At 42.5% G+C, this 24,412-nt stretch overlaps 1 protein-coding gene across 5 annotated transcripts in view; it reads left to right on the top strand.

Annotated features, from left to right (window-relative positions):
* MYRIP (myosin VIIA and Rab interacting protein) overlaps window positions 1–24,412 on the top strand; it is a 154,853-nt gene that overhangs the window by 121,012 nt on the left and 9,429 nt on the right. For 4 of the 5 annotated variants that reach the window (XM_081969804.1, XM_081969805.1, XM_081969803.1 and 1 more), the window contains 6 exons: window positions 1,997–2,631; window positions 4,750–4,986; window positions 22,106–22,300; window positions 22,655–22,816; window positions 23,107–23,208; window positions 24,041–24,101. In XM_081969804.1, the coding sequence (XP_081825930.1) occupies window positions 1,997–2,631; window positions 4,750–4,986; window positions 22,106–22,300; window positions 22,655–22,816; window positions 23,107–23,208; window positions 24,041–24,101 (1,392 nt within the window). The remainder of the gene's footprint in view (window positions 1–1,996; window positions 2,632–4,749; window positions 4,987–22,105; window positions 22,301–22,654; window positions 22,817–23,106; window positions 23,209–24,040; window positions 24,102–24,412) is intronic. The other variant, XM_081969806.1, reaches the window with a different exon arrangement.

The following is a 24,412-nucleotide window of genomic DNA, read 5'->3' on the forward strand; positions in this document are numbered from 1 at the left end:
TGTATTATTATTACCAGAATTATGGTAAGCCTTGTAACTAGATCCTCTGCAGTATCCATTGGCAGAAATACATCCTTCTGTAGACATTAATACCAAAAGCTGATTCTAGATGACTTAATCCTCTTCCTGGGTGCAGGAAGTTATACCTGTTTTATTTTTATTGTTCAGCTATTATTTCTGTGCCTTTTATTCCTGAAATCTTAGAACATATTTGTGAGTGATAAATGGACCTGTAGTGTATGTGGTTGATGCTTGTGCAAACTTAACTTGTTAAGCTGAAATAATTTATTTTAAAAAATTGTCTTGGAAAAACATTTTAAAAGTTTGGCATGAACAATTGACCTGAAGCATTTTTCAATGCCTTTAAATTAAGCAACGATTCTTGAGGATAAATAGACTATGGCTGTTTTATTAAATATATTACCAAAGCTGAAATCCCAAAATATATTTTAGTCACCTTTAATGGCATTTGATTGTTTAAACTCTAGAAAAATGCTTTCAAAAAGCAATTGCAGTTATGTCTATTTAATTTATAATTAGATGCTGTTTAGAAAAGTATTTTGAATCCTAGGAATATACTAAATAGTAGGGAATCAGTGCTTTCACAAACTCAAAAATAAAATAGCTTTGTGTAATTAAATGTACATACCCTTAAGCCCAGAATTACAGGTCAGCAGCCATGCCAGTTCTTAGTGGACCATCATTTGACAAATCCAATTTTATTACATTTATAATATGTGACAGTCATTAAGGAATATTGTGATCATAAGGCAAATGCCACAGTCATTAATTGAAAGCTGTGGTCATTAAGTGAACCTATTGCACACAATGGGCATTTTTTTCCAGAAAGTAAATGCCAGTTTCCAACATGGTGAATTGTGGTCACATGATAATGGAATGCTGCAAACAGCTCTAAATATAGGCTGGATTGCTCAGCACCCAAAATGCATCATGTGACCATGGAGATAGGGCAGCTATCAAATTTTGAATCTAGTCGTAGATATCTTTTTGGAGGTGCATCGTAACTTTAAATAGTCATCAAGTGACCTATCATCAATTGAGACCTACCCATAGAAGCCTACTTAAGATTTTATATATAAACATTATAACTTTAATTTTCAAGAATTTTAAAATTTTGCTTCTTTGCATTTAAGATCAAGTATAGCATCCTAGTCTCCAAAATTCTTATGTTGATTCAGTCATGCATAATATAAACCAATTACAATAAATGGAACTGTTTGTCAAAGATGACATTAATATCAACTGATTTCTCTACATATGACTAAGTTTATATTCAAATCAGTTACTTTCTTCTACAGTATTTGTGAAATTCCAAGCTATTAATTCTGCTAATGAAAGGACATTAGATGATATGATAATAAGTAGATCAATAGCAAGACTCTTGCTCAATCCAAGAAAGGGAGTCCTTTACTAGAAATAATTGATGGCTCTTAACCTGTCTGGATTAATAACAAACAATAAGATGTTCCCATCTTTGCATTGAATTGCCATATAGTGCCAAATTGTTTATCATGGTCAGCAGTACTAGTTGCAAGGAAAATACTAACATGTTTAGAAACATTTAGGTTTTCAGGAATTCTAAAATACACATTGCAACCACTTTTGGGTTTTAAAGAAATTCTTAATAATGTTAATAAATAATAATGTATTTATTATGCTTTTCATCTATCCAATACTATGTGTGGGTTGCAAAACTAAATGTTCATTGTTTTGTAAACCTTTAAAATATTTATTAAAACTCTGGCTCCATTTCAAATTAATCAGATCAAATTGTGATTAATTATCTTCACAGTACTTTATTATAATATGTGTCATATTTCATATTTATCATAATTCATATGTTGAAATTTATAAGATGTAAAATAACCAAAAAATTACTTTTTGTACTAATTGAAAAAATAGCTAATTAAGAATGCATTTATGTCAATAAAATTCAATAATAATAATACTGGAGTTTCTTTTTATATTTCCTTAGATTTTCCTCCTGTTTTGCAAAGTACAGATGGAAATTGGGTAGCCTTGCAAAATACCATTTTGCCTTGTCCTCGAATGCTTGCTAAACCTAAGAGCCAAGTGTTCAAAGCTTTGGAGGAAGAATCCAATGTTGTATCTGCTTATGATGAGATGGGCTCAGATAGCGAAGATAATGGTGACTGGAATGTGACTTTGAACAAGCTACAGCAGAGGCCTCAGGAGCTTCCAAATTACGTTGAAGCTCAGCACAATGCTGAATGGAGTTATGGCAATGAATTATACCATTCTATGACTTCTCTGTCACCTAAGGGGTTTATCATTGAGACAGACCACTGTGATTCAGAAATATCACCTGTCGATTCTTTAAGGGAGACTATAGCATCTAGCCTCTTAGGAATGAATAAAGAAATTTGTAACAATAAATACAGAGAGGAAAAAGCAGAGATGAATGAAGAATTGGATATGAATTTTAATCCACAGGTTATCACTTTAAACTGTTCAGATGGTAGTGAAAATGAAATCTATCATGACTTTGAAAAGACATCAAGAACATGGGGAAAAAGTAATGTTCTCTCTGAAGATTTATGCAAAAGCAAAAATTACACAAAACCACCTAACAACTTGGGTACATATCAGGTAATCAAAGTTTGGTGATTACAGTTTATAGCTTGCCACAAAAAAAGGAGGGGGGGAATGGTAAAATCTTTGCTGTATTACATAGACACAGTAACCTAAGCACAGCCAGTCATGGAAAGCTCTACTAATTATCATTGTTAACTCTATGAATACATATATGTTGCTAATGACAATTGAGCATTGAATAAACTGATCTAATCTAACATTTTGTCACTGAATAGGAATTGGTACTATGTATTACACAAGCTTCAAGTAGTTATGGTCATGATTTTTCTGATTCCCATTCAGTTGTTTTTCTGCTAAAATTATTTGTTGTGATCCTGTCATAAATTCACATATCCAGATTGCATTGCTACATTATGAAACCAACTTTGGAAAAATATATTTTTCTGGAATGTGATAGCCAAAATTACATGGAAGTAAAAATGGCTACTTTTATAGATGACTATATAGCAATAGCACTTAGACTTATATACCACTTCACAGTGCTCTACAGCCCTTTCTAAGCAGATTACAGAATCAGCATCTTGCCCCCAAACAATCTGGGTCCTCATTTTACTGACCTCAGAAGAATGGAAGGTTGAATCAATCTTGAGTCGGTGAGATTCGAACTTCCAAACTTCTGGCAGCTGGCAGTATATAGTACCTGACTAGAGCTGTATTTGCACAACTTTTAAAAAAATAATCAGCTACGTGTCAGTCTATCATGTTGCTTCTCATGTCTCAATTACATTTCAGTGCAAATACAGTATCTATAGGAAACTGCACTTGCAGATTTTTTTCTGTTGGTCATGAATTGAAGGAGAGGTTTACCATTGCCTTCTCCCATGCATATTAATCATTGCCTTTGCTATTGTTATGAAAATTATCATCCATTTCCAGCATCTTCCTGTACAGAATATTTGTAGCTCAGGGTTATAAAAAAAGAAAAGTCTTGTGTAAATAGATTAATTTTTCCCTGGCAAGATTTGCTTCATTTTTTCTCTCTGATTTGATCATTGTTTATTTTTCTTTTATTTATATCCTGCCAATAGAAAAAAAAGATTAATTTCCTGTTCAATTTACTGCATAATTATGTGACTTCTCAGCAGTGAGAATTAAAAATGTTTCCTGTCCCATTTTTATAATCTGAAAACCATACATGCAACATAGTATATAACTAAATATATAGTACAGATAATCTTCCACTCATGATCATTCAAATTTAAGATGGTGTTGAATGAAAGGACTTAGGACCGCTGCTCAGAGTTCATGTAATAAAAATTTAGGTACTTAGCACTGTGCTCACCCTTACAACAGTGGGAATGCTGCATCTCTCCCTCACACTGTGGGCTGGGAGTCTTCACCAGCTAGGTCCACTGATACATTGAAACTTGTCACCGGTTGAAGGCTTAACTGACTAGACTCATCAGCACACGAGCCTCCTTCCTCTCCCTTTACTCCCAAGTGGCCTGGTCTTCTCTCCCCCCCCCCCCCCAATTCTTGGAAGATCTCAAGTGGCTAGATGCATTTGTCTGGGAAAACCTGCCATGTGCCAGAAGGTTTCAGCCAGCTATACCCAGTGGTGTGAGGGCCTCCTACATTCCTACAATCCCTCCTGAAAAGCCTGACTTAACTTTCTCCTTTACCACCAACCCAAGGTTGAGCCTTTTACCTCCCCACTCCCCACCCCAATGGCCTTCTCTTTGCCCATCATGACTGGGTCGACTTATCATTCCTTTTCTCTGCAGTTGCTACAGGCATGCCAATTCAATGTCAGCTAGAAACATAGTGAAGGCTAGAAAAGCAATCTTTCTCAAAGCTGATGAAGGAGAGAAGTCAGCCAGAGAAATAATCTGATTGTAATAAAAATCCTAATAAAATGTTCAGGTTCCTTCCTGAGACTTAAATATGAAAAATATCATAATGACCTTAAAAATTAAATTGCAAAATCAAAAATAAGGCTGAAATTATTTAATGCTTAGAAAATTGAATGCATGCCATTTGATATTGAAAGTTATTTTTCCTTATATATTCATTATGTTCTTATGTCATAAATAGTTCTTTATAAATGTGCCACAGTTTTCTTTTTGAGATATAGTAATTTAATTATTTGCTTTTTGTTTTTAATTATTTAAGGTATTTGATGATTTATCAAAATTTGACATCAGCTGTGCCGATCAACATCAACAAAGTAAAGTACTCTCTGTGGAAGAAAGGTTGAAGGCAAGGTTATCTGAATTATCAATAAAAATGAAAAAGAGTAGAGAAACTTCAGAGGAAGAGACATCAGAGTCAAGAACAGCAAATGAGAACCAGAAATCCGGCTTAGCTTTAGAAAGCAATAGCAAATGTCTCCAAGAAGAATTTAAAAAGGTAGTTAATATTTTTTGTCTGTATAGTTAGCAAATAACATGAGTCCTTTTCTATCTTATTCCTTGAGGAATTGAACTGTGGGAACTAAAAGCCTGGGAAGGAAAAACTGCTGTCTTTCCCATCTGTAAAATCCTTGAACAACCAGAACATGGCACACACAATATTTAGCTGTGTTACTCACAAATTGCAACAATCTAATGTGAAATTGTTGAGAAACCAAATACCGTATTTATCGGCGTATAACACGCACTTTCCCCCCCGAAAAATAGGGGGCAAATGATGTATGCGTGTTATACGCCGATATAATGTTAAGAAGCCATGTTTTTACAGTTTAATACAGCCCTTTAACAGCCCTCCCTGCTCTATGTAAATGCAGCCCGCCCACGGCAAGCAGAAGACCTTTCAAATTTCTCTCCCCCCACCTCCTTTTCGCGCTTTTCCTTTCCCTTTTCCTCCTTCAAGCTCAGTGCTCACTGGAGGAAAAGGGGAGGGGGGGGATTTCCGAGTTCCAAAAGCAGAAGACCTTTCAAATTTCTCTCCCCCCACCTCCTTTTCACGCTTTTCCTTTCCCTTTTCCTCCTTCAAGCTCCGTGCTCGCTGGAGGAAAAGGGGAGGGGGGATTTCCGAGTTCCAAAAGCAGAAGACCTTTCAAATTTCTCTCCCCCCACCTCCTTTTCACGCTTTTCCTTTCCCTTTTCCTCCTTCAAGCTCAGTGCTCACTGGAGGAAAAGGGGAGGGGGGATTTCTGAGTTCCAAAAGCAGAAGACCTTTCAAATTTCTCTCCCCCCACCTCCTTTTCAGGCTTTTCCTTTCCCTTTTCCTCCTTCAAGCTCCGTGCTCGCTGGAGGAAAAGGGGAGTGGGGGGGTATTTCTGAGTTCCAAAAGCAGAAGACCTTTCAAATTTCTCTCCCACCACACACAGGAAAAGCAGACAAGCAGGAGAGAGAAGAAAGAAGGCAGGAAGGCAGAAGGAAGAGAAGGATGGAACTGGAAGGGAGGCAGGAAGGAAGGGAAGGAGGGGAGGAGGGAGTAAGGATAGACAAGCAAGAGGGAAAGAGGAAAGAAAGCAGGAGGGCAGAAGGGAGGTGGAAGGAAGGAAAGAAAAGCAGACACGCTGGAGGGAAAGAGGAAAGAAGGCAAGCAGGCAGGAAGGAGGCAGAAGGAAGGAGGGAAGGATGGAACTGGAAGGGAGGCAGGGAAGGAGGGAGGGAGAAAGGAAGGATAGGAGGATAGGGAAAGAGGAAAGAAGGCAGGCAGGCAGAAGGGAGGGAGGTGCAAGGAAGGAAGGAAGCATAGATAAGCAGGAGGGAAATAAGGCAGGCAGGCAGGAGGAAAGAGGAAGGAGGGAACTGTAAGGGAGGCAGGAAGGAAGGGAAGGAGGAAGGGAGGGTGGAAGGAAGGATATACAAGTAAGAGGGAAAGAGGAAAGAAAGCATCTGAATGTACTAAACACGAGTCTTCAGGGAAAAGATGCTTCAAAGTTCTTTATTTGAAATTTAAATTTTTTTCCTGAAATTTCCCTCTTAAAATGAAGGTGCGTGTTATACGCCTGTGCGTGTTATACGCCGATAAATACGGTAGTTGCTACAGGAAACAATGTGTGGCCATAGTGTGACTCCAGCCATCTCCTATCCCTGCTTTCCATTCCCACACTTTGTGCTGTTGCTGCTGACGGGATCCTATAACTTTTAAAAATAATTCTTCCAAAATCTCTTTAATTAGGCCAGATAATCCTGTTTCTGCAGACAGCATTTTGCTATGCATGTACAATTCACTTCAAAATTGAACATGAGAAATGTAGGAGATTCCATCTTTTGCTTAGCATTTACTTGGCATAAAATGAAATTTCATATAAATAATAAGATTCCAAAAGTTTCCTGGAATTCATATTTTAATGGAGTCTATAGGATTATACTATTTCTGTAGAAAGTATACCAAGTATATCAACTTGTCTTTTTTTAAGAGGATAGACTAATTTCCAGCTACATACACAAATTTCACGTGCTTCTTTCCCTTAATTAGTCACTTCTACCTAGCACTGTCTTTTCTTAGATCATCTCAATAAAGAACCATTACCCAGAATGTCACAAAGGTGCTTTTTCAAAAGGTTTCTTTTTCCTTGAGGAAAAAGACGTTTCGTTTCTCATCCAAGAAACTTCCATCAGTTTTGATTGGATGGTGTGGAGCGGATGGGGGGATTAGTTCTGACAGGAGGGGTGGGAATGGTGCAATCATATTTCTTTGCAGTCATCTGGTTGTTAGTACTCTCACTGAGAGACTTTGAGGCCACGTGGGGGTTTATCTGTGCCGTCAGAATCACCTGAATTAGAATGCAAATGAGTATGGAATCTTCTTGTTTGTTTTGTTTTTGTTTTTATTGTATTTATATGCCGCCCTTCTCCCAAAGGACTCAGGGCAGTATACAACATTAAAAAACACACATCCCGAAAGTTAGAAAGAAATTAAATACATATCCCACCAAAAAAAAACCCAATTTATAGGACAATACATTTAAAAATGAGTTAAAATTAACAGGCCAGGCTGGCTTGCTGGAAAAGCCAACTTTTTAGGGTGCGTCGGAAGGACTGGAGGTCAGGGATTATGCGAAGCTTCGGGGGCAGCTCATTCCAGAGGGAAGGCGCTCCCACAGAGAAGGCTGTCCCCCTGGGGTCACCAGCTGACACTGTCAGGCCGACGGCATCCTGAGGAGGCCAACTCGGTGGGATCATACTGGACTGTGGGAGGCTACTGGTGGCAGTAGGTGGTCTCGCAGGTACCCTGGGCCTAAGCCATGGAGCGCTTTAAAGGTCATAATTAATACCTTGAATTGCATCCGGAAAACAACCGGCAACCAGTGCAGGCTGCCTAAAAGGGGTGTAACATGGGAGCACCTAGGTACCTCCATGACAACCCACACGGCTGCATTCTGGACCAGCTGAAGCCTTCGGGTGCTCTTCAAGGGCAGCCCCATGTAGAGAGCGTTGCAGTAGTCCATGCGAGAAAGGACGAGAGCATGAGTGACTGTGCACAGAGCATCCCGATCCAGGAAGGGGTGCAACTGACGTACAGGTGAACCTGGTAAAAGGCCCTCCTGGTCACGGACGTCAGGTGTTCTTCTAAACTAAGCCGTGTATCCAGGAGGACTCCCAGATTGCGAGCCTCCTCTGAGGGGGCTAAAATTTCTCCCCCTATCGTCAAAGATGGAACAAGATGTACAAATCGGGATGACAGAAACCACAGCCACTCAGTCTTGGAGGGATTGAGCTTGAGCCTGTTCCTCCCCATCCAGATCCACACAGCCTCCAGGCATCAGGACATCACGTCGAGGGCATCGTTTGGGTAGTTTGGGGTAGAGATGAAAAGTTGGGTATCATCAGCATATTGATGATACTGTACCCCAAAACCACGGATGATCTCATCCAGCGGTTTCATATATATGTTGAACAGGAGGGGTGAGAGAACCGACCCCTGGGGCACCCCACAAGTGATGCACCTGGGGGTCGATCTCTGCCCTACCATCGACTCACACCCACCTTTCTGAGGCACAGTGACCTCCTGAGGTCTGAGACTTTCCCTAATAACCACCGCCACCCTGCTGCCCCTGCCCTGGGCTCTCGGCTGGTGAAACACCCGGAAGCCTGGTGGGCATAGTTCGCTAAGGGGCACCCCCCCCCTCATGGCCCAACCAGGTCTCCGTAATGCACGCCAGGTCTGCTCTATCCTCTTGTATGAGGTCGTAAATGAGGGGAACCTTATGTACCATGGACCTGGTGTTAAGCGACACCAGCTGGAGACCAGGGTCCTGTAATCCCGAGCACCTGGGGGTGCGAGAAGGGCGATGAGGGTCAGAACGCGCAATCACTCTTAAACAGCAAACCCGCGTCCTCCAAACATCATTTGGCCCTCGGCCCCCACCATATCTGCCTCTCCCACAAACAGTAGATATGGTGAACCCGCCAATGGAATGGCTTAATGTCTCCCCCGGAATCCCTAGCCCTCCCAACCCACACCCATTAGTTAGCTCTGGCCTGTGCCCTGGCAGATTCCCCCCCAAGCCTGTCTGAGCCATCCGAATCAGCCCACCCCTCCCTCCCTTAAAATTTGGTTTAAAAGCCCCTGTAAAAACCCTTAAGAAGTCTCTTCTTCGCATGCCACCTCTCGGGATCCCAAGATCCGTCATTAAGGAAGTGTCTTGATAGGTCAGAAGGCCATCCCCGGAAAGGGGGAGTTCCCGGAGGGAATAAAGTTCTGTCATAGTATAATGGAGAGGACAGTGTGGCATCAACCAAACGGGATGACATCATGGGGAGATGGAACAAGGAGATGACATGTCCATGGGGGGGGGCAGCCAGCAGTGTTCAAGGGGGTAGCAGGAAGCTTATGTCCATCATAAAAATAGTCGGTGTTAGGGACAATATGTAAGGGTAACGGACAGCTGTCCAAAATCGCAGCAGATGCTAGCTTGCGAGGTGGTGAAGTGGCCAGTGATGGCAGCGGCGGCTGCTCCAACTCCGACTCCAACAGCTAAGCTCCACCCATGCCAGCCGCACTCACATCCATCGCTAGGGCCGCACTCCGTTGATCCAGTCCATAATATCACAGGAGGGGGGGCCAAATGGCCAAATGGCACAGTACAGTGGCCCAGGCAACGGCGGTAATACCGGCGGGGCACAACGAAGAATCCCCCCACTCCAACCGCGCCCACGCCAACTTCCAAAGCCATCTTCCGCTGGCGTTAATATTCATGGCAGCTGCCTCAGCCCCTCCCCGCTGATCTAATTTATCATGTTCATAAGCAAGGGGGGGAGCAACCGGGATAACACCACGGCGTGGGGAGCGGCAGCTGTAGAGACCCCAGACTGGGCATCCCGCCGCCATCGCCAACCATACCCATGCCGGCTGCAGAGACCCCAGGCCGAGCGTCCCGCCCCAGCTGCCGACCACACCCATGCCGGCAGCCACCGACGCTCTCCATTCTCCATTCTCTTTTCACCGCTAACCACCCCATTTCACTCACGATGTTCTGACTATAAGGCAGGACATTGCAGCTCAAGGGTATCCCTGAGGTCCCAGGAAGTTCTCATAGCTGGACCTGGAATCAACGATGGAATAGGGTACCCCTGCAAGCCCCAAGAAGGACAATCATCTCCCCAAAGCTCTCCTCAAACGTGACAGGACACCATCTTGGGCATGCATAGCCAGATCTTCTTGGATCTGCTGAAAGGACTGTGATGTAGACAGGAGATAGATGGTATCATATTCTTCCCCTTCTGTTGAAGGAAGGATGTTCAATTGTAATTGTAAATTGTGGCCTCTTTTACCCCTCTTTCAAACTCATAGTCCACTCTATCCAGAATGTGGATTTGCTGTTTTCAAAAGAGTGACCTTTGTCTTTCAAATGCAGATGGACTGCTGAATCTTGTTCTGATGAGTTTGAACTCCTGTGTTGTGCTATAGTGCTGTGAATGGTTGTTTTGTTTTTCCAACAAAACAAAACAAATTATCTGCAATTTCCTCATAATTAATAATAATATTAATTACCATATTTTTCAGAGTATAAGACGCACCAAGATTTTGAAGAGGCAAATTAAAAAAGTTTTTGCACTCTGCAAACTCCTCAAAACGCAAAAATGGGCCCTTTTTTTTCAAAAGAAAAGGGCATGAATAGCTCTTAGGAGGTTTGTAGGGTGCTCCTGGGGGGTGGGGAACCTCCAAAATGAGCAAAAAGCCCGTTGAAAATGGATAGCCTTATGGAGGCTTATAGAGTGCTCCTGGGGGCTGGGGGACCAAAATTGAGCAAAAAACAGGCCGTTTTTGGCTCATTTCTGCCCTCCCCAGCCCCCAGGAGCTCTCTGAAAGACTCCATAAGACTATGCACGGCCATTTTGGTGAAGGGGCGGGGTTTTGGCAGGCAAAAATTGCTGTATTCAGTGTATAAGATGCATCCAGATTTTCAGCCTCTTTTGAGGGAAAAAGGTGAGTCTTTTTTGAAAAATATGGTAATAATAATGATGATAGATAATAATAATAATAATAATAATAAATTTGGATTTATTGGCCGCTCCCTTTCCGAGTAGGACTCGGGGCGGCGTACAATGGAGCATAAAACATAACAGATAAATAACAGCACAAAAACGTACATACATACACAACACACATACATACATACACGGAGGAGGAAACAAATTACATCATTAGACAGTTAAAAATCAGCTTTAAAATACCCCAATTGTAAAAACCCAATATGCAGTTAAGAATTAATATTTAAGAACAATTTAAAAAACAGTTAGGAGGAATGAGAAAATTACGATTGCGATTGAGCCAGGCCAGATAATTGAAAGAGGTGGGTCTTCAGCTGTACACGGAAGGAGCGGAGATCGGAAGTAATCCTGATGTCACGGGGGAGGTCATTCCACAGGGCTGGGCCCATCACAGAGAAGGCTCTGCTCCTGGGTGTCGCCCCCCGGCACTGTTTGGCGGACGGCACCCGGAGAAGTCCCTCTCTGTGTGAGCGAATTGGTCGTAGGGATGTGTGGGGCAGGATGCGATCCTGCATATAACTAGGCCCTGTGCCATGAAGCGCTTTAAAGATCATAATCAAAACCTTGAAACGCACTCGGTAGACCACAGGAAGCCAGTGCAGCTCGCGCAGGAGAGGTGTTACAGGGGAGAATCTAGTCCTCCCCATAATCACCCGCGTGGCCGCGTTCTGGACCAACTGTAGTCTCCGAGTGCATCTCAAGGGAAGCCCCATGTAGAGAGCATTGCAGTAATCCAGGCGAGACGTCACTAGCGCATGGGTGACTGTGCGTAGGGCATCCCGGTCCAATAAGGGGCGCAATTGGCGCATCAGGCGGACCTGATGGAACGCCCCCCTTGCCACGGCTGTTACATGGTTATCCATGGACAGCCGGGCATCCAGGAGGACGCCCAAATTGCGCACCTGTTCCATGGGGGCTAGTTGGACGCCCCCGATGGCCAGAGATGGAAGTACCTGGTTGAACCGGGAGGCCGGAAGCCACAGCCACTCCGTCTTGGAAGGGTTGAGTTTTAGTCGGTTGCCATCCATCCAGACCCGTACGGCCTCCAGACACCGGGACATCATTTCGACGGCCTCATTGGGGTGGTTCGGAGTGGAAATGTATAGCTGAGTATCATCAGCATACAGATAGATGATAGATAGATAGATAGATAGATAGATAGATAGATAGATAGATAGATAGATAGATAGATAGATAGATAGATGATAGATAGATGATAGATAGATGATAGATAGATAGATAGATAGATAGACAGACAGACAGACAGACAGACAGACAGACAGACAGACAGACTCTGTGTGTGTGTGTGTGTGTGTGTGTGTGTGTGTGTGTGTGTGTGTACTACAAATACTACAAATTTTGGGTCTATTCTTCATCTCTTACTATAGCAAGACATAAAGGCCTAAGCTTTAATAAATAGCTTTCAAGAGCCAGCTTACCTTAAAAAGTAGCAATGCAGGTTGGAGACTTCTTTAAAGATTGACCAAACTGTCAGTGAGAATATTTTAAAGCAACTTTTGAGGTTTTTTTTTCAATTAACTCAGTAAATGTAAAGGCAATCCTTTCCCCCAGTCCATCAATACAGCAGAATTGATTTCTTCCTTTAATATTACTGGTATTTTTGATACTAAATGGCATTCAAAAAAGTAAATGCAAAATATGGAAAACCATGAGTTGTACATAAGTATATTGTAATTCAAGCTGGTGACACCAAACTTTTAAAGAGAAAAGTTGCCTACCTAGTTCAATTATCACTAGAATATTTGGCTAAAATATAGAAGGTCTTATTATTTCTAATATGATGCTTCTACTGTTATTTTCCTTATCCATAGTGATCCATTTTCTTCACAGTTAATCCATATAACAGAGAGTACTTTTAAAATAACTTAAAAATATAACACTATGCTAACAAGTTATAGTGCAGGGGCCTCTGTAGATAGGAAGGATGGAAGGCTGAGTCAACCTTGAGCCACTCAGAATTGAACTCCTTGAAATGACCGGAAGTTCTTCAGCCTGACAGACGAGGGAGGTGTGAGCTCTGAAGAGCCTCACATGAGCTCTGTCTGACAAACCAATGCCAAAATCCTTTTGGATCAGAACCTGGGGGGGGGGGAGAAGGAGCAGCGTCTCATCAAGCCCAGAAGGAGTGCAAAAGGTCCCTTGTAGGTTGGAGTTTTGCTCTTTGAATTGGTGTTGGGGAGGCAGCATGGCAACATGGCTGCAGAAGAAGCTGACTTCAGGCCAAAGCAACTGAGCAGTAGCGTGCAGGAGAGGGGATGAAAAGCTTGGTAAGAAGATCTAATTAGCCCACAGTCATAAATCAGAATTTCAAAAAGGCAAAGAACCTTGAGAGTATAAATAATATTGATGTACAGATCGGGATTTTGACAGAAAGAAAGAAACACGGGAAAAATGGAGAGTTAAATCACTAGCCCAAAAAGAGCTATTTGCTTTAAACAATTTGGAGACAGAAAGGAAAAAGCAGAGAAGTGACAAATCCATTGAAACACAAACTTTAAATTTGGATTTGCATTTGAAAAGATTGTGTCTTTAAAAGAGATTAAGAGGGTGAAATGGAAACCAAAATATATCAGGAGATTTGCTTTGTTTCTTCTAAATAACATATCTTAAGCAGCTCCAATTAATGAGAGGTGGCATGTAATGGGGGGGGGGGTCAATAAAAAAACACTATTTTCTCAGTAATAACCTAATCTTGCCTGTGTAATGAATGGAATGTGGAATTTGAAGAAATAAGTGAAATTATAAAAAATATGCATAAATCATTAAAATCAATTCTAAATAGGATTTTGAAGTTAGATATTGAGGAGAAGCAGGAAATGAAGGAAGAAGTGAAGGAAGAAAAGGGGGATAATGAAGGGGTAGAAACGGTGGAAAATAAAAAGCAGACAAAAAACTTCATCGGGTTTGACAGTGGTATAGGAAAAATTAAAAAGGGGGGATGTGTCCCAACAAAAGGAAATAAAAAGCAGACGAAAGATCTCACTGAGTTTGACAGTGGCATAGGGAAAACTGAAGAGGGTGGACATGCCAAAACAAAGAAAAGGAAGAAGACAGGAATAGAGAAGTGGGATAAAAGACTTACTAGGAAAAAATCAGACAATTAGAAATTGTTATATGAAAAATATAATTGAGATATGTGGTTTACTCCTATACATGATAATAAAACTGAGTTGCTAACTGATTAAATATGATAATGGAAAAATAATTAAACAAAGGTTAAAATATATGGAATATGGACAAATATGAAACTGTTATGGGGAGAATGTAAAGCAGAGTTATGTGATTCACTTTTATACATGATAATTAAATTGAGTTGCTAATTGATTGAATATGACAATGGAAGGACAATTAAGTATAAGTTAAAATATATGAAATATAGACACATATAGAACTCTTAAAATGATGAACAAAGTGAGATGTGTACTGCTTGTTATTCTATATAGTACATTAATGGAATTGTAATGAATATTGAACAGTAAGGATTGTTATTTAAAGACAATTAAGGGTAAACTAAATGAAGATGAGTAAAAATGGAGAGGGAACATGAAATATATTTATTATGGAAAATTATTGAGATTATAAAGACAGAACTACAAATTTAGGGCATGTAAGGATGCATAATTATATAAATATAATGATGAGAATAGTTGGGAATCGTAACCAGGTCTACATCTCAGCCAAAAATAGGCTTGGCGGGGGAGGGGTTTAAAAATACAATTACTATATATGTATACTTTTTTCTGTTAAAAAAGAAAGAGGAAGATATATGTTAAAATTAAATATGTATATTGAAATGGAATTATAAATACCATCAAAATGGAGCTCGCTCAGAGGCTGAAATACACCAAGTAAATGAGATGAAGAGTGTGAAATAGAGGAGAGAGGTAAGGGAAGAAGAGAGGGATAGGAGAGAGGGCAAGGGGAAGAGAGAAAGAAGGAGTGGAAAGGGGAGAGAGAAGGAAAGAGAAAGGGGAAGTAGAGAAGAGAAGGACAACAGAGGGAAGAAAGGAGATAGAGAGGAGGAAGAGAGGGAGAAGAAATGATGGCTAGGTGTATGGAGAGCAGAAGAGCCAATTCTTTCTGGGAGTTGAAGGTAAGACAAATTGATGTAAACATTTAACAATATAGTATGATGTTGGTTATGTAATAGTATACATGTGGTTATTTGTTATGAAAATGAAAAAATAAAAAAAGAATTGAACTCCTCGAGTGAGCATTGAGTTAGCCCTGCAGTACTGCATTCTAACCGCTACCACAATCCTTGGAAATCTCTCATTCAAGACTAACTAGGATTATAATTTAGACTTTTATTTTGAGATCTTATGAAATCACTCTAGTACTGCCACTCAGAAGCACTATATAGCACTCGGGAGTGTATTACTCTGAATCTAAATGAAGTGAAATAAGCAGAGTATGGTGTTAGATATTTGCATAAACTGCTGTAGTCTTCACTCAGGTCCGCCGTTTAGGCGGGAACAAAGGGTTACTCTGATTGGTCGGGAGGTCTGCCAGCTCCCCATAAAAGGGGAGCTGCACGACCCTGTATTCAGCTGGATCAAATCTACTTGACTTAATAAAGAGCTGTTGTCACAATCGTCTGGAGTCTGTCCTCTCCTTGCCCGAATCTAACACTGGCGACGAGGATGGGATTGAGAGGCAGATAGGACGAAGAACTATAATCAGACATTCCAGCAAGTGATCCAGCCCGGGGAATCGGCGGGAATCTCCACAGCCATTTCAGCGCTGCAAATTCAAATCGCAGGACAAGATGTCTATGCACGCTCCGCTAACCCCTTATGACCCAGTGGCCGAACATTGGGAATCCTACATGCTGAGATTCGAATGCTTCCTTGAGGCAAACGATCTCATGGGAGTACCGGACTCCCAGAAAAAGAACATATTCCTGGGTTACTGCGGTTGGGAGGTTTTCGAGACGGCCAGAGATCTATCGGAACCAACCCCCATCCAGGCAGTAACATGGACGGCCTTACAACAGACGCTGCAGATGCACTACACGCCCAAGCCTTCCCGCCACGTTCACCGCCACAAATTCCACATGAGGAACCAGAAGGCGGACGAATCCATCAACCAATACGTCGCAGCACTTCGGAAGGCAGCAACGTATTGCGAATTCAGAAATCTGGATGAGCACATCCTGGAGCGCCTCATATGCGGAGTGCGGGACATTTCCCTGCAGAAACGTTTGTTGGCAAAATCCAACTTAACGTTGCAGATCGCACTGGATGAGGCAAGAGCATCGGAATCGGCAGACAGATCAACAGAAACGTTGCAACGCCAGCACAGCGCACCCCAATCCAGGGCTAGACAGACCCGTGTGCATCATGAAGCCACCGACCAAGAGACCGAGGACAGCGAGTGCGAACACAGCCATCGCATGCACAGCAGCCACACAAAACCGGTGCGGAAATTTGAATCCCATTTGCCGCCCTGCGCGAGTTGCGGAGGAAAACATCCCCGATCTACCTGCAGATTCAGGGACGTTGTTTGCCAGCGTTGCGACAAAATAGGGCACATTGCTAACGTGTGCCGGAGCGAAGTCCCTGCCACAACATGGCAACCGCCATCTTACCGCCAACAGAAGCCCACCCCAGGGGCTTGGCGGAAAAACAAAGGGCGCCCAGAAAGAGAACCAAGGGAGTCAGCCGAGAGAGAGTATTCCCAGAGAGAGCCACTGAGAACCTATCTCACAACGATAGGACAGGTCCGCACAAAGCGACCTAAAAAGCTGAAACTCACTGTCCTCCTTGAGGACACTCCATGCGAGCTAAAAGTCGACACGGGTTCATCACTGACGATCATCTCGTGGTCGGCCATGAAAAAGGCGATACCCAGTTTAAAGAAGCACCAGCTGCGGAAGCCAGACATCTTGCTACGTGACTACCAGGGGAACAGGGTCCCCATCGTGGGTCAAGGCACATTCCGGGTCCAGTTCAAGAACATCACAGCCCAGCTGCCTGTGACCATGGCCAACGCACCATTGCAAAGCCTCCTGAGACTGGACTGGTTCGAAGCCCTGGGCCTGGAAGTCACGGGCATCAACACTGTGGGAAACAGCAGCGCTGAGGAGATTTTTAAGGAGTTCGAGGACGTGTTCAGCCCCGGCCTTGGTAAGTACGTGGGGACGCCAATATCCTTTAATTTGGACCCCAACGTGGCGCCCATCAGACTAAAACCCAGGAGAGTGCCTTTTGCCCTCCGGCCAAAAATTGATAAGGAAATCGACAAGCTGGTCGAACAAGGAATCCTAGAACCAGTCGACCATGCTCGTTGGGAAACCCCAATAGTAACCCCGGTAAAGCCAGACGGGTCAGTCCGCATCTGCGCAGACTATAAATGCACAATTAATGTCGCTCTACAACAGAGTGTGTAACCTGTGTCCGTAGTACAACGTCTATTACACTCATTGGGGCCAGGAAATTTTTTTGCAAAATTAGACATGGCACAGGCTTACCAGCAGTTGCCTGTTGATAGCGCCACGGCAGAGGCCCAGACCATAGTGATGCATAGGGGTGCATTCAAATGCAACCGCCTACAATTCGGTGTGAGTATCGCCCCTGGACTGTTCCAGAGCATCATGGAACGGCTTTTGCAGGGAATACCAGGAGTCGTTCCATATTTCGACGACATCTTAGTATCTGCTGCAAATGAGGCGCAACTTTTAAAATGCGTTAGGACCGTTTTGGTCAGAATTCGTGAAAAGGGTCTCCGCCTAAAAAAGGAAAAATGCCAAATTAACGTGCCCAGCGTAGAATTCTTGGGCTACAGGATCGATGGCTCAGGAATCCACCCGACATTGAAAAAAATTAAAGCCATTCAGGACGCCCCCACACCAAAGAATTAGACTGAGTTGCAGGCCTTCCTCGGACTTCTTAACTTCTACAGCGTCTTTCTCAGACAGAAAGCTACCGTTGCTGAACCTTTGCACCGACTTCTAGCAAAGAACGCCAAATGGACCTGGGGACGTCCCGAGGTGGCCGCTTTTGTCGCAGTCAAGCACCTGCTCACGACCGATTCTCTGCTGGTCCAGTACAGCCAAATGCTACCTCTGGTTTTAACATGCGACGCTTCACCTTTTGGCGTCGGCGCAGTACTCAGCCACAGAATGCCAAATGGAAACGAAGCTCCCATCGCGTTCTACTCACGAACCTTGTCTTCGGCGGAACGGAACTATAGCCAATTGGACAGAGAGGCATTGGCTGCTGTAGTGGGAGTCAAGCGTTTTCATGAATACCTCTACGGCCACAATTTCAAACTCGTAACAGACCACAAACCATTGCTGGGTCTGCTGGCGGGAAACCGACCCACACGGGTATCCCTCTCCCCGTGTATGACCAAGTGGACTGTTTTCCTGGCTGCATACTCCTACAAACTGGTACACCGACCGGGTTCCATGTTGGGGCATGCGGACGCACTCAGCCGTTGCCCATTGCCGGATCTGTTGGCCGACCCCACTCCGGAGACACCGGTCCTTTTGATTGACTGTTTGGACACAGGACCGGTCTCCTCTGCTGATGTTGCCAGATTTTCAGCTAAGGACAACGTAATCAGACAAGTGCAAACATGGGTATGGAGGTGGCGGCCCAAAGGACTTTTGGGACCCGAGTTTAAACTGTTTTGGTCTAAGCGCGATGAACTGTCGGTTTTGAAAGGTTGTTTATTGTGGGGGGATCGAGTGGTTGTGCCGAACAAACTTCGGAAAAATGTGTTAGAGGCTTTACATGTGGGGCATCCAGGTATCGTAAGGATGAAGAACAGGGAAATAGAGGAATGGGTGGCCACGTGCAATCCTTGTCAGGAATCCAGACCAACTCCCCCAGAGGCGGCCGCTATGGAGTGGGAGAAACTGCAGGCACCCTGATCAAGGATTCATATAGATTTCACAGGACCAGTTCAGGGCCAAATGTTCTTAATAGTTGTGGACGCATACTCGAAGTGGCTAGAGGTGGTCCTGATGACCTTGATCACGGCAGAGGCGGTCATCAAGGTACTACGGAGACTTTTCTCCACTCATGGCCTGCCCGATGTTCTGGTCTCCGACAACGGGCCCCAATTCACGGCCATGCAATTCGAGACCTACTTAGCCAGCCAGGGAATTTGGCATGCCCTGGTCATGCCATTCCATCCGGCATCCAATGGTCAGGCGGAAAGAATGGTGCGATCCGCAAAAGAGGCCCTCGCTAGGATGGGCCCGGGTGATTGGCAAACACGGGTTGATCACTACCTATTAATCCAACACATTACGCCTAGTGCCACCACGGGGAGGAGCCCCGCCGAGCTTCTCATGGGTCACCGGTTGAGGTCCCACCTAGACCGGCTACACCCAAACTACTCTGCCACGTCGCCCCCAGACTCCACAAGCAAAATCCGGAATTTTAGCATAGGGGATTCAGTATACGCCCACAACTATGCAGGGGGAACTCAATGGATTCCTGTCAAGGTAATAGGCATCACCGGAACTCGCTCTTATCTGTTAGAGTTGGAGGACGGAAGGAATTGGAGGAGGCACATTGACCAACTCCGGTGTCGCCTAACCCATTCCAATCTTAGGTCACCAAACGAAGAGTTAACACCCATGGATGGATGGCCGACACAGATGGAGCAGACCTTCACACCCCTCACAGACAACTTCAGTTCAGCAGAGCCGACGGAGGGACCCGAGGTCAATGTAAGAACGGAGCACGCCCCGAACGAACAGGCTCTACAGTCTCCGATCAGATCGGCGGGACAAAAAGGACCCTCCGACCAAGTACAGGAACAGGCTCAACCCAAATTACGCAGGTCTACCAGAACGAAACAAAAACCCACTTACTTACAGGATTTCGTAACGAACTGGAACACTCCAACTAAGAGGGGAGGGGTATTAGATATTTGCATAAACTGCTGTAGTCTTCACTCAGGTCCGCCGTTTAGGTGGGAACAAAGGGTTACTCTGATTGGTCGGGAGGTCTGCCAGCTCCCCATAAAAGGGGAGCTGAACGACCCTGTATTCAGCTGGATCGAATCTACTTGACTTAATAAAGAGCTGTTGTCACGATCGTCTGGAGCAGGGGTGGCGAACAAGTTCGACAAAAAGAGCCAAAATTTTAAACTGTGAGAGTCAGAGAGCCACACCACGCGCTCCCTTTCGGCGCTAAACCCAGAAGTACGGTCTTGCCCCGCCCCTGGCGACGCGACGACGCTTGCCTGCGCTCCACCAGCTCGGCTGGGAACGGAGACGTTTCCTCAGCGGAGCGGAGCGCCTGAAAGGGACGCAGGCTCAGCCTGCCAGGCTGCCACCACTCCACTGAAGACATTGCTGAGCAGAGAAACGTCTCCATTCCCAGCCGAGCTGGTGGAGCGCAGGCAAGCGTCGTCGCGTCGCCAGGGGCGGGGCAAGACCGTACTTCCGGATTTAGCGCCGAAAGGGAGCGCGCGATCCGGGTTTAGCGCCGAAAGGGACAAAATCCAAACTTGGCAAAGAGCCACAGTATACAAAATAATGATAAGAGGCAAAGAGCCGCATTCATTTTGGCCGGGAGCCGCATGCGGCTCGAGAGCCGTGTGTTCGCCACCCCTGGTCTGGAGTCTGTCCTCTCCTTGCCCGAATCTAACATATACTTTTCTAACCTAAACATTATTTGAAAATCTAGTGAACTAGTTGAACAGTCAAATATTAGGGCTGCATTTTGGAAGTACATTGTGAAAAACATTACTTTTGAATGCTCAAAACTGGATTAATTTTAATTGTTTTAATTTTATTTATTTATTAAATTTATATGTTGCCCATTTCACTATGGAAAGTGATTTTGGGTAGCTTAACCCAAATATAAAAACATTAAAATTAACAGGAAATAAAACTAGAAACCAAGGGACGAGCAGTGCCGTGGTGGGATCTTCTCTCTTACTTGACCAACCACCCATTTTTGGATTTTACAGCTAGGAATATTCCATCCCCATAGTTGTGTTATTGCCGGTGAAAGGAGTTTGCCATTATTATTATTATTATCATTTTTGCATCATTCTTCCTAAACCTCTTTTTTTACGATGAAACAATCCATTTAGGCAGACAGTATATTGAATATACCTCACTTCTGTGTGATGAAAAGTTTAGGGGATTCTAGAGTACAGTTTTCTGGAAAGAAAGTAATAGGAAACTAATGAAGTGGAAACACATTTTACAATTTGTATTATTATTTTAAATATATATTGTTTTGTTTTTATTATGCATTATCATTGTCAGAAGGCCCTATAGGTCTTATGGCAAATACAATTGAATAAAAATAAAACAAATGTTTTAAGCATGCAGGGCCCAAAATGATTTGATTGTCAAATATATCTACCTGAATTCAGTGATTATCAGTTTTCTTATGCAGATACTATTAAATAATTATGTTTCTTTTTTCATAATTCCTTTATGAGAACAAATGTTCAAAAATAGTTTAAAAATTCTGTTTTGTATTTTGTACAAATTTCTTTTGTATAAAATATTACCCTGCATGCATACCTGCATATAACCTACTCCCCCTCTGTATGTGCGCACATATGGAGAGAGTGGCCCAACATATCCCAGAAAAAATATCAGAGCTCTCTCTCCAGGCCTCTGGTAGATGATCTGAGAAGACATATTTGATCCTTAAGAGTGACAAGGGAATTTTTAAAATATTCTAATTTTTCTGAAGAAATCATAGTTCTCACTCCCCCTTTTCTCCCCCCACAACAATCCTGTGAGGTAAGTTAGACTGAGACTGTCTGAAAATTGCCATGACCTTCCACAGGGAAAGTAGACTTGATAACTGACTTCTAATCCAATACTTCCTATGACCGCGTCACGCTCAGGGGATCATTCTGTAGAAGATAATATATATAAAATGAGACCCCTAAAAGACTACAATAGGCAAGATTACCCATAAAAACAGTAGCTTCCTTTGGGCCTCTTACCTGTCTGCCTGTCTATAAATCTATCTATTCATCCATCTGTCCAGACATCCAATAGAAAACAACGTAGTTTTTCCAAACTAGTATTTTTTTCTAGTATCCATTCTTTATCTTTAAAACAGAAATGTTCTGCAGCCTCTCTCTGCAACATATCTACTGAAGTCCTAAAAGTAATCAATGCAACAGAAGAAGTCATTGCAGAATCCACAAAACTATGTGATTTCCCAGCAGAAACATATGAAAGAGGGAACAGAGAATTCCCATTAGGCACAAACCTTATCCAGCTTGATGGGCAGCTCACAACATTGGAAGAAAATGTAAGAGTGGCAGATATGTAACTGTATGTATATAACTATTCATGGCATTGAATGTTTTGAAAGCATTAGAAAATGGGAACATTTCATTTTTGTAGAAAATGGGAGCACTTCATTTGGAATTATCAACTAAAATGACTTTAGGAAGCTCAAATCTGATCCCAAGTAAATTCTTCATAATATTCTAATCTTGTGTTCCAATATTTAAAATGATCAACATATAAGTAGGATGGTCATATTTTATACAGCACCTCATTAAGAGTAATTAAATAATATGTGAGTTGGAACTTAAAACTGTAATGCTTTATAAGATTCCACAAATCTGAAGGTATACTTAGTGGTACATGGTCTATTTAGGTCTATCTGGCAGCTGGCAGTGTGTATGGCCTGGAGAGTCAGCTAAATGAACTTGAGGATGCAGCTCGTAAAATTAACACCATTACTACAGAAGCCGAACTAGCTGATCTAGAGGACCAAGTGGCAACAGCTGCAGCACAAGTTCATCATGCAGAGCTTCAGGTAATATTGACAACAAGCTATTTACTGCATGGACTTAATAACTTACATATGTTTGATACTTAAACTCCAGATATAAATCCATTGTTCATAGATATATATGTAAAGGAAAAATATATGCTTTATATAGATAAATATTACTGGGTAATATTAAGACTCCAGAAAGAAAAAGAAAATGGAGTTTAAATGATTTTCAAATAGGTGCCACTGCAGTTAAAGATGTACAGTTCAGTAATCTGCACTTCTTCTTCACTTACTTTGATTCTCTTTTTAAAATGTATAGTTCTTTTAAGATTTCAGATATTGAGAGCAGAATTTCAGCCCTTTCAGTAGCAGGCTTGAATGTGGCTCCATATGTTCATTTGACAAGAAGATGTGATCACCAGACAAGCCAGGTGAGGAAAAGTATAGTCACAACTATAGTAAGGAAGACCTGTGAATTAAAGTGGATTTCTGTATGCCTGGCAATCTTGTACAATTGAATGCATTTGAGTCCCCAGTAAAATATACAAACAATGTAGAATGGGAAATATATTTCTACTTACAATAATACAATAATACAATAGTAGAGTTGGAAGGGACCTTGGAGGTCTTCTAGTCCAACCCCCTGCCTAGGCAGGAAACCCTATACCGTTTCAGACAAATAGCTATCCATCATCTTCTTAAAGACTTCCAGTGTTGGGGCATTCACAACTTCTGGAGGCAAGCTGTTCCACTGATTAATTGTTCTCACTGTCAGGAAATTTCTCCTCAGTTCTAAGTTGCTTCTCTCCTTGATCAGTTTCCACCCATTGCTTCTTGTTCTACCCTCAGGTGCTTTGGAGAATAGTTTGACTCCCTCTTCTTTGTGGCAACCTCTGAGATATTGGAATAATGCTATCATGTCTCCCCTAGTCCTTCTTTCTCTTAAGCTACTTAGGTCTACCAGTCGCTCTGCTTATTTCCTACTCTTTTCCTGGGGAATGCACAGAATACACACAAAAGAAAAAAAACTAAAGCTGATAAAAATAATAGAAATTAAGTAAACTGTAACTATATAAATGCTATAAGATTTCCAACATATATTTTATTTAAACCAAAATATTTTAAAATTAATATAGCAATTAATTTGAGGACTCTTTGCCTTACTGTATTATTGCATTTTAACTACATGCACTAAATAAATATTTTGGGGTAAATATTCTGGATTAAACTATAGTCATTAATAAAGGCATTTTTTTCCTATAGATGCATACAATAAACACATCCAGACAGCAGAGACGAAAGCTTCCAGCTCCACCAATGAAAGGTAACAATAACAACAATGATAAAAACCTCATTTTTACTCAGCCTATTTCCGTTTCAATTCTTTTACTCTCTTGAATATACTCTCATGCACTTTCGTTTGTTTTCTAATCCATATGCAGGTCTTTATATTTTGTCTTGTAATGCCAATCATGTAACTTTCCATGGCTCTTTGCACCATTCATAACTTTTGTATCAATTGTAAGGTCTGTGTTTCACCAGCATATTGTTAGCATATGATCAAAAACTTTTCTCTTCAAGCATAGGGGGAGGTTGTTCTTGAAAATTATAATTAGCTTGCCGAATGCCTGCCAA

Source organism: Natrix helvetica (assembly GCF_964273705.1).
Source record: "Natrix helvetica genome assembly, chromosome: Z".
In the NCBI taxonomy this organism is placed as follows: domain Eukaryota; kingdom Metazoa; phylum Chordata; class Lepidosauria; order Squamata; family Natricidae; genus Natrix; species Natrix helvetica.